The 12,528-nt window shown below is 51.6% G+C and overlaps 4 protein-coding genes across 4 annotated transcripts; all 4 read right to left on the reverse strand.

Moving 5' to 3' along the window:
• Positions 1-644: 644 nt before the first annotated feature.
• CC1G_08099 (hypothetical protein) lies at positions 645-2,601 on the reverse strand (the record flags this gene model as incomplete). Its single annotated transcript, XM_001836662.2, has 9 exons — positions 2,548-2,601; positions 2,369-2,487; positions 2,231-2,316; positions 2,150-2,167; positions 1,981-2,084; positions 1,901-1,923; positions 1,800-1,841; positions 1,089-1,745; positions 645-1,032 (listed from the first exon to the last, which is right to left on the reverse strand). Exons 1-9 carry the CDS (start codon positions 2,566-2,568, stop codon positions 645-647), a joined length of 1,458 nt encoding a protein of 485 aa, XP_001836714.2. The 5' UTR covers positions 2,569-2,601.
• A 2,115-nt stretch (positions 2,602-4,716) lies between these two features.
• On the reverse strand, positions 4,717-6,354 carry CC1G_08100 (ornithine decarboxylase; the record flags this gene model as incomplete). The annotated part of the gene is made up of 3 exons (XM_001836663.1): positions 4,717-5,084; positions 5,147-5,890; positions 5,955-6,354. 3 exons carry the CDS (start codon positions 6,352-6,354, stop codon positions 4,717-4,719), a joined length of 1,512 nt encoding a protein of 503 aa, XP_001836715.1.
• Positions 6,355-6,893: 539 nt separating this feature from the next.
• Positions 6,894-7,514, reverse strand: CC1G_14490 (hypothetical protein; the record flags this gene model as incomplete). The annotated part of the gene is made up of 3 exons (XM_002911446.1): positions 6,894-7,169; positions 7,230-7,347; positions 7,450-7,514. 3 exons carry the CDS (start codon positions 7,512-7,514, stop codon positions 6,894-6,896), a joined length of 459 nt encoding a protein of 152 aa, XP_002911492.1.
• Positions 7,515-11,064: 3,550 nt separating this feature from the next.
• CC1G_08101 (serine/threonine-protein phosphatase 2A activator 1) lies at positions 11,065-12,477 on the reverse strand (the record flags this gene model as incomplete). The annotated part of the gene is made up of 5 exons (XM_001836664.2): positions 11,065-11,340; positions 11,413-11,606; positions 11,673-12,021; positions 12,087-12,212; positions 12,271-12,477. The coding sequence occupies 5 exons, from the start codon at positions 12,475-12,477 to the stop codon at positions 11,065-11,067; spliced, it is 1,152 nt and encodes a 383-aa protein (XP_001836716.2).
• Positions 12,478-12,528: the final 51 nt, after the last annotated feature.

Raw genomic sequence — 12,528 nt, forward strand, 5'->3', positions numbered from 1 at the left:
GGTCGTTTTGGCGTCCATAAATCCATAGAGATGTCGCTCCTGCGAAAGCCAGATGAAAAGCCGGATATGGCTATTTGCCAGATATGCTCTCTCTTATATTAAAAGAAGCCCCAAGCCCTCTCATGCCATGTCGTCCTTCGAGAACTTTATCGCCAGCATCTTGTTGCCTCGTGCCATTCTGGGCCGCCCATTCTGCGTTGAACATTTCAAAGTTGTATGCTCCGAAGAAGAATGTACTTTTTTTCACCCGGCACCAACTGCCATACACGACCTATTTGAATACGACAAGGTTTTGGACAAGCGATGCCAGATGCTTATTTCCGCGGAACGCCAGTAAGGGAATTAAGACTACTACACTACACGATTGACTGAAATGGCCCATGTGCTATTGCTACCCCGAGACTAAAAATGGTGTGTGCGCAGAATACGAAACAAGAAGTGTTCAGTATACAGAATGTTCTTGTGGATAAGGTATATATCAGAGCAGCGTGCTACAGACTTTTTTTAAAAAATTCTGATCTCGCTAGGGTATCAGTGTGAAGGGTTCGAGGAATATGCGTACTACTTATACAGAGCGAGCGATTAGGCCAATTAGGAATGTAGTGCGGATTAGAAAAGGAGATAGACAAAGGGCACAAATACATTCACCACGGTCTGTGAGGAGCGGAAGATTCGCTGTCACTGTCCAATTCTAGTGGACTTGGACCGCTGCGATAGGAGGAACGAATGTGGTCGGTATCGCCCTTCAGAGGCGCCCAATCCCTTCCCGATATTCTCGGGAAATTATAGCGAGTGTCGGTCGAACTTGCAAGCTTTTTGAGGTCTGAGAATGAAGAATGACTAAGGATACTGGAGTTTGGAGTGGCGGGGGATATTGGGGAATAGGCCGACGTCGAGTCTTCCTGCGAGAAATCAGACGCTCGACGCCTATCAGCATAGCTTTCAGCCGGCGAGCGAGAGCGTTTAAGGGTGGAGTCTTGGTATGACCGCGATGAGAGATAAGGTTGGAAGCGGGAGTTATCCGATGATCTCCTGCGAGCTTGAGTCAGAACCATGAAGTCACGATGGAAGAAAGAAAAAAAGCTTACGGATGAGGCGAGTGAGCTGATAAGGAATGCCGTCTTCCCCATATGCTGTCTTGGCTGGTACTCGAACGGCTAGATGACGGGTAATCATCGTCAAGACGAAGTCTTCGAAGGACGGCGGCCGAGTCTTGAGTATCGACCCCGCGCAAATCCTCCAAAGCAGATATTGGTGGGAGCGCATATGGTGACATTTCCGGGTCGGCACCGTCAGGCTGTTTCAGCGGCGGTAACGAAATATCTTCCCTGGCCTTTGACGATGACGGGCGAACAGGAGGTATCTCCAACGACAATGCCTTGCTGCTAATGGATGACTTCCGTTCAGGAGGGGAGGCAAGGGGGGAGTAGGGGGAATGCGAATATCTGCGGGCGTCCTGGGGATCGAGTTGATTGCCATAGTGGGATGATGGGGCATAGTCTGACGGTGAACGTGCGGGAGTTGGAGCAAGCGGTGGGAGAGGGGGCCTGCTAAACTGCGAATGAGGGAAGCTCAGCCCAACCATAGGGCCTGGTGTCATGACTGTCCAATTTGAATGGGCCTCCCGAGGAGGTTGTGCGGTGGCCTGTGTATTTCGTCTTGCCCGTCGACGAACATTGGACGAGGCCACCACCTGACCATAGCCTGGTTGATCGGGGGACAAGCAGGTACTAGGAAATGTTGGCCTGAAGGGAAAGATCAGATATTAATCAAAACGTAGTGACAAACGAACGACGAACCCGAATAATGGGACAAGGTCATGTCGAATCGGCCATGCCACTCTGTTGAAGAAGAACATGAGTACCCAACGGTCAGAAGACACATATGGGATCAAACGAACCGTCTTGACAGCTTCAAGGCCACCTAAAGCGAGACGGAGTTAGGATCGGAGAAAGCATTGACGCAATGGTAAACACGCACCTCATATGGCATCCACGTTCCCTGAATCTTCAGGTACCCCCCACGAACGCGGCGAATGAGAGGCGCCAGGTCGGGCTGAGAGTCAATCATCTTGACAATGTCAGCTGAGTGACAGAGACAGCAATAAGTTCGTTATTCAACCCTCCGGAGAAAACGCTGCGCAACACACCCTTGGAATTCCCGAGCGCTGGAATTGAGAGGATAATTGTGAGGTGAGGTCTACATGAGAGAATACCCGACGTCAACGCACCTTTCCAAATACCCGTCCACAGGATGTACCCGTCGTCAATGTCCATCATGATCCATTGCCCATTCAGAGGATACTCGTATACGGGTCTGTGGCTCAGTCAGCAGGGTTATCATCGGTGAACGAGGGAATGGACCCCACATGTAGCCTCTCGGATCGTTGCTCGTAATGTATCGTCCTTTAGTGACTTGGTGGTTGGGGCTCGCATAAGGTCGAAACCTCGTGCCAGAGGTTGACGCGGAGGTCGTCTGAAGTGTCTCCTGGATAGGCATCAAAGTTAGCAAGAGTGAACGTCGAGAACGAGAAACGGGGCGGCGCACCTGAAGCATTCCAGTGGACATCTCACGCAGGAACGGGAAGGGGAATCAGGTCGAGGCTGATGTTTGAGGCTTTAAGTAGAAGCCGGAATGGGACGCCCGATATTGGTCTGTCCCGAAGATCACTTGACGATTTCGAGCACAGATTGGATTAGAGGGCAGAACCACCAATCCGGACGGAGATTTAACTCGTGGAAATTCCGTCAGACTATACAGAAATAGGGAGAGATCAGTGTTTGAGCTTGGAGATGGAAAGCATGGTTCTGACGGCATCTTTCGGTTTCATTTAGTCCTTTAAGATGAGGGAAGTGATGAGTGGACCCCCAAAGAGGTCATGCCACGCGTAAGTAATAATGACACCCACTTGACGGTATCGTCATGTCGCCATCTGGAAAAGGAAGACAGGCAGAACTTCCACGGAACCCAAGATTTCCAAATAGGTCGGGAAGATGGCCTTGGATGACTACCGTATGCGGGAATTGGGATCCCGCGCTAGATCATGTCTAACCGTTTGTTGCGGGGGTTTGATTTGTGTTACCCTTTCTAGATTGTTGTCTCCGGCCGCCATCCTCACCCTTGTCGACGTGTAAGGTGATGCCGTTGTTGAAAACGTCGTTGACGTCTCTCAGCTTCACAACCGTGGGCCGCCAGTTCGCAAGTTGGCCCTGCCGTGCAATTCGCTTCTCAGGGCGGGCGAAGAAGGCGAGCAATGTGGAAATCCAAAGCACCCGCTCCGCCCAGAACTCCCTACCGGGAATGCGTCCTGGTCGTTGCCCCGCCCGCTCCTGGGGGAGAATGGATTAACCTGCTCGTGCCGCTCCTTTCAGACAAGGACTCGGCATCCACAAATATTCGATCCTTTACGGGACGATAAGCACGATTCTCTTTCGACATTGATGAGAGAAATATAGAGTTCCGTACCTCGGTGTTGGGCTCCACTTCATTGAATAGAAGGGCGACCCTCTCAAGTCGTTGTCAAGTTTTGGCCGCTTTCGTAACATAAGATTCTGCTGTCAAAAACGTGGTATCGTTCGATCGGTATTCTACGATCCTGGGAACAGCCTCCGAAAGGAGCCTGTACGGCGGCGACGCTGATGCGGTCGGCTCGCCTAGAGTCTTCGAGTCCCCCTTGAGGCCTGCAATCACTAGGTAATTAGAGAATTAGTGGTATACCAGACCCCCCAATCAACATTGTACGCGATGCTCTTGCTGATGGTGACTTGAGCGGCGGTGTGCTGTGCCAGCACACTTCCAATCTTCTTAGGGAAGCGGCGTCCTTTGACTTACTTTTCTGCAGTTTCGGTTAGTGCTTTACTTCAATGCTACGAAGATTCAAGAAAAGTGGAGTGCAACGGGAGCAACTCGCGCGTCGGCGGTCCCCATCAATCCATCATCTTGTACCCCGAGACTCCAGCTCCCAATGCACTCCCATACGTGTTGCTGAGGTCAATCGCAATATGTCTGAGCAATGTTACTGAGCCACCAAACAGTGTGACAGCGATATCCCACCAGCTAGTGTCCGGGATTTTCTAATGAGAACGACGTCCCCAGGACCCTCCCCAAGCTTACCTTGGGTTTACCATCTGGAAATGCCGGTACGGGGTCGCATATCCCCTCATATTCTCTCAGTGCACGGAGGCCACCCCGCCGCCTCTCCTCGCCCAGCCCGAATTGATTGGTGATGCCCGACGTTTGCCAAGCTAGTGCCTCATCGTATAATACCGATCGAAGTATGACTCGTCAAAAACAAACTGTCACCCGAGCGGAAGGAGATACTGCCTCTTCCAGCCGTGAGCATTTCCCAGGCACCCGCATTTGGAAAGAGTTCGATCATCACAATTCCGTGTCGAGGTTCCTGAAGAGTTCGCCCTCGATCGTGCGCGATCGTATCCTGGCCTCGAACGCGTCACAGTGAGAACATACCCCGGAGGATTCGCAAGGGTCCTTGACAACCAAGCATGGGTACCCAGCCCCATCTCGGCACCGAACTTTGCCGGAAACATTTCAGGTTCGAAGGAGATAAACACTCGTAACAGCCGTACAGCGGTATGCAACGGAGCGTCCCATTTATCGAAACAGCAAATAAGCAAAGGTCTAAAGCGAAAGAGTAGCTCATAAAGCCACGAATAACAGTAGCAATAAACAAATGTTGGACGAAAAAAGCTCCTTTTTTTAGAGTCCATGACCTTCCGCGGCAAAGGCTTTGAGGGCCATCCGAACCTCGTTCGCATGAGCAACCCCAGCGGTATAGATCACATTGCTGACGGCGAAGCCGTTGAATTGGCTAGCCGCACAGACGGTGTACGCGCCCATGTTGTTGAACCCAAGCCAGTCCCCAACTTGGAGATTAACCGGGAGCACGGTCTTCGGAGAAACGCAGTCGATGGAGTCGCAGGTCGGTCCCCAAACGCTACTCACATGCTTCGGCTCAGACTCCGCAACGTGGAAGGAACCACCCATGGAGAGGACATATGGGTGGATGACCTGGTGATCGAAGAGAATGCAGTTAAACGCCCCATAGACCCCGTCATTGATGTAGTCTGACAAACGCAAAGAAAATTTAGGCGCTTGTGCAAGGGAAAAAACACGAGAGAAGACTTACACATGACTTTGGGCTGATCCGGTTCCTCAGCCGTGCCGCTCGTCGCAGGGGCCGCATCCTTTTCCAACGGTGCTCGGCGAGCGATGATATGAGCCGCGAGCTTGAAGGCGGTGGAGACGTAGAACCTTCCCGGCTCTGCAATCATCTTGATGTGCTTGCGATCGGGGAAGTAGCGATCGATGGCTTCACGGAGGACGGTCGCCGCCTTCTCGAAAAGGGCGTCCTCGAATCCACCGCCGATGTCGAGAAGGGTAAAGTCGTAACCCGCTTCCTTCGCCATATCGAAGACCGTGCGGGAACGCATGATGGCATCTGTGTACACAGATGGGTCGTAGCATCCACTTCCGACATGGAAGCTAACGCCAACGACGTCGAGGTTGAGCTCCTTTGCCTTGGCGAGGAGGCTAGGAACGACGTTGAGGGGCGCACCGAATTTGATACCGAAAGCGCAAAGACTCTTGGAGTCGTCCGTGAGGATTCGAACGACAAGTTTGGCCTTGGGGTGGGAACGCGCGACCTTATACAATTCATCGGCATTGTCAAAGGTCATGGTGTCGACGCCCATTCGGGAAGCATTACGAATGAATGAGACTGCCTTGCAGGGGTTGGCGAAGATGATGCGGGAAGGGTCGATTCCGCCCACATTGAGAACCGAGGATATCTCGTTGAGGGAAGCGCAATCAAACCCTGCTCCCAGAGCGGCGAGAAGGCGAATCACATATGGGTCTGGGTTGCACTTGACAGCTAGAGAAGAAAAGAAGAGATGACATGAGACCAGTGATGTCGAAATACAATAAAACACACATACCGTAAAAAGGTTGGATTTCCGGGAGGCAAGTAATCCACCGCTGATGCTGACGGTAGACCTGACTGAGGTCGGCTACAAAGAAGGCCTTTTCGGCATCCGGTTCGTGATCTGCAGCAGCAGCGAACGAAGCCATGACCCCATTGCGCATATGGATATCGGGATGCCCTTGGTGAAGGGGAGGGAGGCTTGGGAAGATGACGTCGCCGGATGAATCGTGAGACTCCCCATTATAGGAATTATTAGGCATGCGAAGGCATTGGGAGGCTGAGACGTCATTAATCAAAGGGGAAGAGGCGGCAGGCCAGTTCAAGTTAGATTCTTCATTGCGCTGGCAGACTTGGGAAGCAGAGAGGGAGAAGTCGATGGGGTTGACGGCGGGGAGGGTTTCAACTTGAGACATTGTGTCGAAAGAAGATATTTCCTGGGTGGACGAATCTATGATGTCTAGAGCTGGCGACGGGTAGATAGCGTCTTCCGGTTGGAAGTAGTCGAGTTCAAGTGGCTGTATGGTTATTGTTATGTACCCAATTACCGAACCACGGCAACCGCCACGGTCGAGTTCGAGCCGGGCGGAGGGGTGTCGGCAACGAATTGGGGTTTTCAGTCGGTGGTGAGATCCTCGCGCCCTGGCAGCGAGGACGAGCTTGAAGGGCAGGTAAAGAGGGTTGTAAAAGAAGATAAAGTTAAGTTATTTCTGTGAACGCTGGTGTGTGCGCTTTCACGGAAACTTTTCTGTGACTATTCGACCTGTCAGGGAGGTTCGCCTGGCCGAGATAAGGAAATCAGTCGGTGATCTAGGGCGAAAGAAGCGTTCGGTCAATAAACAGACCTCTAACGGTCGACCACCTGGACCAATCGATGAACAAAAAATCAGTAAAACAAAGTTGATCAGTTGAGATTTGGCCAAATACGCACGCAAGGGTCAATAAACGAAGGTCTCTATTTCTTTTTTGGCTCGAAATGATGCCGTTTACGGTCCTCGATATCGCTCAAGTCTTGCGACACCAGAGGAGGTCCCAGATTCCGGTTTGTTCGTGGTTTAGCGGGGCTGCCGTCGTTTTTATAGTCGTCGTCGTGGAGGAAAGCGAGAAACAGTCGGAGTTTTGAAAACAGATCGATAGCTCGGCCTATTCCGGCCAGCCACAACACAGCTTCGATGGCCCCTATTCGTTGCCTGTTCGCCCTTTTCCCCAACACAGCAATGGTTCTGTCCTTCTATCCGCCGCCTCGAGGATTCTCTTCTGGTCAACACAGGGCGACGACTGGAACTCGGACCTGAAGTGCGAGGTCTGAGGCTTCGCTGGACAGCAGAGGAGGGAAGGTGGGACTACCAGAAAATTCCAGACCTGTGACTCGAGGTTTTGTATCAATGGAAGTCGCGCGAAAATGGCTGCTGGTCGATGGTCACATCTGGGCATTAGGTTAAACGCTGCTCTTGAGCCTGAACCCTAAGGTTAGTCTACGGAGAAGCTTGGGACCACGGTATGCTGCGCACAGGGCAGTACGCGAAGCACTGGTACTGGCCTCACCACCCGTATCCATTTTGAAGTGGGGAGACATCGTCCACTCATTTTCCTGCCGCCCACTACGAGGGAGCTGGACTATACCACTTCTGGCAACGCCTCGAGATTTCTATCCGATGTGGACTTCGAGGGCGGAAGTTTTCCTCGGGCTCGAGCTGGGCATCACACTTCTCCACTCTCTCTTTTGTCTCGTCTTATCAATCCTCCAATTCTAATGTGACTCGTTGGTGTATCACCCGACTCCATTCCGGCGCGGACACTTTCCCGCAAGACCAATTCACTCGATGTCCTTTGTTCATATGAAGTAACTTCCTCTCGAGAAGTCGATCATGATTCGTCTTCGTCCTATTCTCGGCGGGCCGCTCGAGGACACGACTCGTCCCCGATGGAAGCTCAGCAGATGACCAGCTATGTCAAGTTCAGAGCGCTCAGGCAACGCTAACGCCGCTCAGGATCCCAATGACAACCCCGACATCATCGTAGCTGTCCGGGCCCATCCCTCAACACGATTCTGATAGGCATTTTTATACCTTGCCTACTGGTTTCTGGTCTCGCCTTCACACCAATCTCATATCTACAGGGTCATCATACGCGATGGGTAGGCTGCTACCGCCTTGGCTATCTGACCGACGCCAGTGCGAATCCTCTCCTTTCGAGAATTGGAACTTGTCCATTGCGGATCGGACATACGACGCAGTCATGCAATGACACCCCACGTTTCCCATCTCAGTCGTCCAAGGGTCCAGTGCCTCTAACCTTGTACATCGAAGACATCTTTCTATCTGCTCTTGGAATAGTTCGGTTCGAGTGTGACATGGACTTGGCATACTACTAATTTAACAGTCGGCCCTCCTTCGAAATCCCACTTTACGTCCCCACTCAATACATTGAAAGCCCTCCACCTCGGCGCTTACTCAATTCGTTCCAATTCAAATCACTGGCCGGCAGGCCCCCAGCCCCATCTTCGCTCCCCGAAACCCATGGGATGACATCGTCCAACACATTGTAACTGACGTGGTAAAAAAAGAAAAAAAGCATAACAGAACTTTACCACTTAGCCCCACCTAGCGTCCAAGGTTCTAGATATCGTTCTGTGCTGTTGAGAACTATCAATCCAGCAGCTATCACATGAGGCACCAGCTGCCACTTTGAATATACTGCTTTTGGCGCCCATATATAAGGTTTTCCCGAATCTGTCAACGGACGCCGGGGGAGTGACATCAGACCTGGAAGCTGGGTCTGTAGGGCCATTTACGCGTCGAACGCACGCAAGTTGCTGTATGTGCTGCCCTTGGGATCACTGATCATTGGCCGAACATACCCTTCAGGGTTTCTGTGTCCTTCGAGCCACAGGTTCTTTCATTTTACATCATCTTCGAGTCTTCGACGGCGAGATGTGACCCCCCACGAGCGGTGTGTTCTTCGGTCAATGATCACCTACCACCCCTGTTCGTGATGAGATGAAATCTCGAACGGCAAACAACACGGGCTGACAGTGACAACATGAACTCCCTCGCCTGATATAGGCTCTTTCTGCACCTTCTCGACATACACATACACACTCACCTCGAGGCGTCACTTGACGTAAAATCCGAATGTTCTTTGAGGCGCAAAGGGGTGGGTGGGGTGTAAGTTAGGCGGGGGAAAGCTTCCCTGAAGGTTCGAGCCGTTCGAGCCGTTGAACCGAGGGTGTTGTAATCCCTCACACATAACAAAGCAGAAGAAATTATTTCCACTCACGCGGGGGATGCACCAGACTGCTGGGCTTTACCCACCCATTCGAGATAAGTATAGATATATCGCTGCCAATGCGGTTACGGCATATGGGCCCGTATGTAAAACGGATGGGTGGACCCTTGAGCATCATGCTAGAGCACGAGGCTCGAAGAATAACAAGTTCTACGACATCACGTCTTGGCTCGATTCCCTGGCATATCGACGGAGGCAGGAATGCCAGAAAGGAAGGGGGAGAACAGAACAGAAGATCATCACACATGCATACGTAGTACCACTTCAAGACTTCACTGCCTTCTGAAAGAACTCTATGACGCGGAGGTAAGCCATAAACGTACGAAACGAGATAAACATCCGAGTCCGAGTCCGTGTCCGAGACCAAGTCCGAATGGGAGCGGCTAACCTCTATCGTAACGTTATTCGCAGAATTCTCCCCCGACCGTCTTTTTTTTTCTCTCTCGAAATCTGCGATTTTTGCGTATCAATCTCTTCGAGGAGGTTTTAGTTTTTCTGTTACACAGGTCTGTAGTTGATGCTAGTACTGTGTCCGGGGGAATCAAAGGGATCATAGAAAAAGGAGTAGTCAACAAGGCGAGTTCCTAAGTCTATTCAACGATCTCGGCGAACACTTAACTGAGCGAAGTCGGGTGAGTAAGCTACATACATAACAAGTAAAACGATATCTTCCGTAAAGCTAGGAACTAAGGGCTGCGTAGAAGAGCCCATGCGTTGTGTTGATGTGCACTCATAGAATTCAGAGTTCGTGTTCTCGGACTCGCCTACATGCCGCCGCTTGCCTTCAGGTGCCCACCCAAGCCGACGATGCAGGGTCACGAAGACTGGGAGTATAACGCTAAAGATAACACAGAAAACAGCTCTATTCCCGTCTTTTACGGAACCTTTTTTTGTAGACCGGGAAGCTAAGTTTGGTTTCCCTTTCCCAGAGTTGATAGCACAATCCCGCAGGCGCCCCACACCGTGTTGCGAAACGCTACTATTCTGGGCGCCTTTGAGAACCTACGGTTGTCGGGCTAATTCAGATATCGTATTTCTGTATTCGAAGGCTTTGACAGCGCTTGATATCCTGAGATTGCACTCTATGGTTCAACCACTTCAATGGAACCCGACGAACACCACTCAATTCAGTTTTCTGCCAAGAGGGCTGACCGACGGCCTCCAAAGTATTGGAGTATCAGATAACTGTTGATTTGCATCCTGTTTCCAAGGGGATCGTATGCTTAGAAGTTTGGCTACTCAGGTCGACCGGCCGAATAGCGTTTGCTTGGGACGTCCTCTTGACATGGGTGTGTGTTCACCAATGTGGAACCAGTGGGTTTGAGAACAAACGTCCATGCATGTTCTCATCGTTGTATTCCCGTCGTACCTGGGTCGTACCTCATCGCTGGGGGCCCCACTCTTCTGATTGAGCTTGCCTGAAGCCTGACAGTGACATGCTCATACAGCCAAATATGCGTACCTATCGTCGCGTCGCGTTTGTGTGCAAGAATAGGTCCATATCCATGCGTAACTGCATGGCTCACACTAGCGTCGGGCGTCGGTTACCATTCATAACGGCATGACGACCAACCGCCCTAGAAGCCGCTGTCGATGCCACCAATTAACCAAACCGCTCCCACCCACACATCGAGGAACGCCAACTTCGTCGGCGCCGCGCTTTCAGGAACGGATTCTTCTTTTCGACATGTTCGTTGTTGATTCGGATTCGATTCTGATGTTCTCAGGACGATGTCTAAACATTTGGTTGCATGGATCACATTGAAGCGATGGATGACATAGGTGGCAACTTCATCTACGCTGTTTCAGGAAGCCGGCTGGTTGTTAGCGGAGATCAGTCACGTCGGCCCTCTTGGGAAAGAGGTGGGTGGTGGCATCCCTGTGGGGGCGGGAAAGGTGGTCGCGTCAGGTCGACGGCTAGGGTGTGATGTTCTGGGCGCAATCGTCGGTAAAGGCGTCCACGTTGTAGGAGCAGCGGTGGCCGTCGAGTAATGAGCAGGGGCCTGGGGGTGCCTTGAAGAGGCCTCGTCCGTGGAGCTCGCTTTGGGATCCCACTTCAGGAGGCCACCGAGGGGAATGTGCTGTACCACCACGCGTTTTCCCAGTACCTCGGCCTATCGAATAGAATTAGGAATTGGCATCACGGTCCGTTCACGACTTTGAAAGCTGGAGTCACCATCACTCACCTCGTACATCTTGAACAAACCCGAGTGCACCTTTCCCCAGTTGGGAACTCCAACTGCGATAGAATGTAGTGAGGACGAGTGCTCATGGAAGGGGCCGTGCTTGACTTCGTGGATACGGGATATTGAAAGGAAGTAAAGGTTGGTTTCCGGTAAAGGTTTCTGGAGCACAGCGTTCACCGGTATGTCTGTTTGATCTAAAAGAATGAAACGACGGTCAGAGACCCGACGATCTATTGCGGTGGGTAGGCAGGGCATCTTACCCCGCAGTTGGGCACTTCCAAAGATGTACGGCAGGAAGTGGGAATCATCAAGTCCCCACACCCCATGGCTACCTGCCGGTTCAAGCCTGTACGTATCCTGGAGCCTCCAACAAAGCCGGAGATATCGTAGGAAGATCACGAGAACAATTTCTCGTTCGACTTCGGGAATGGGTTGGAAATACCGGACAAGGGTCAGACACAATAGGAACAGCGCAAAGGAAGTCTCGTGGCCGGTGCCATAATCCATCCGAGTGAAAGAGCCAAAGGACGTCAGGAAGTAGGGTCTGACAAGGTCTGTCAGAGAAGAATACTCCGGGCCCAGGAGATCCTCCAATAGGGATTGAGACCTCTGTGTGATACCGTATCCATACGTTAGCCTGCTGCACGAGCGTTGCTTATTAACCAATAGCCGACCTCCTCGAGACGTTGTCCCCATGTCCTGAATGCGAGATTACCAAAGCGTTGCGGGGTTTGGAGTGGAGGTATATCTGTTGCCCACTGATCGAGTGTATCCAACAATGATAACAGTTTCCTAGTCGCCTGCAGAGTGTCAAGGAGATCGATTTCATTGGACGGTGAATGGTGCTGTGTTGCATACCTCAGTCGGTTCTGTCGGCGACCAGGGTAGCTGATAATTGACCACAGAGTCGCTCAATCTTCTCAGGAAGATGCCATAGTCCTGGTAAGATTGAGTTGTCTTCCACTTCTCAACATCTTCCTCCAGCTTGATACGGAGCACTGGGACATCGCCTGCCTGAATAAGATGCTGTGCATCGTCCAAAGAGATCTTCCGAAGTTCTGCCATCGTAGTTCCAGTCCTATATCCTGTTCGAGGCCATTGACCAAGGTTTGCCGT

This window comes from Coprinopsis cinerea (genome assembly GCF_000182895.1).
Source record: "Coprinopsis cinerea okayama7#130 chromosome 4 map unlocalized cont3.4, whole genome shotgun sequence".
Lineage (NCBI taxonomy): Eukaryota > Fungi > Basidiomycota > Agaricomycetes > Agaricales > Psathyrellaceae > Coprinopsis > Coprinopsis cinerea.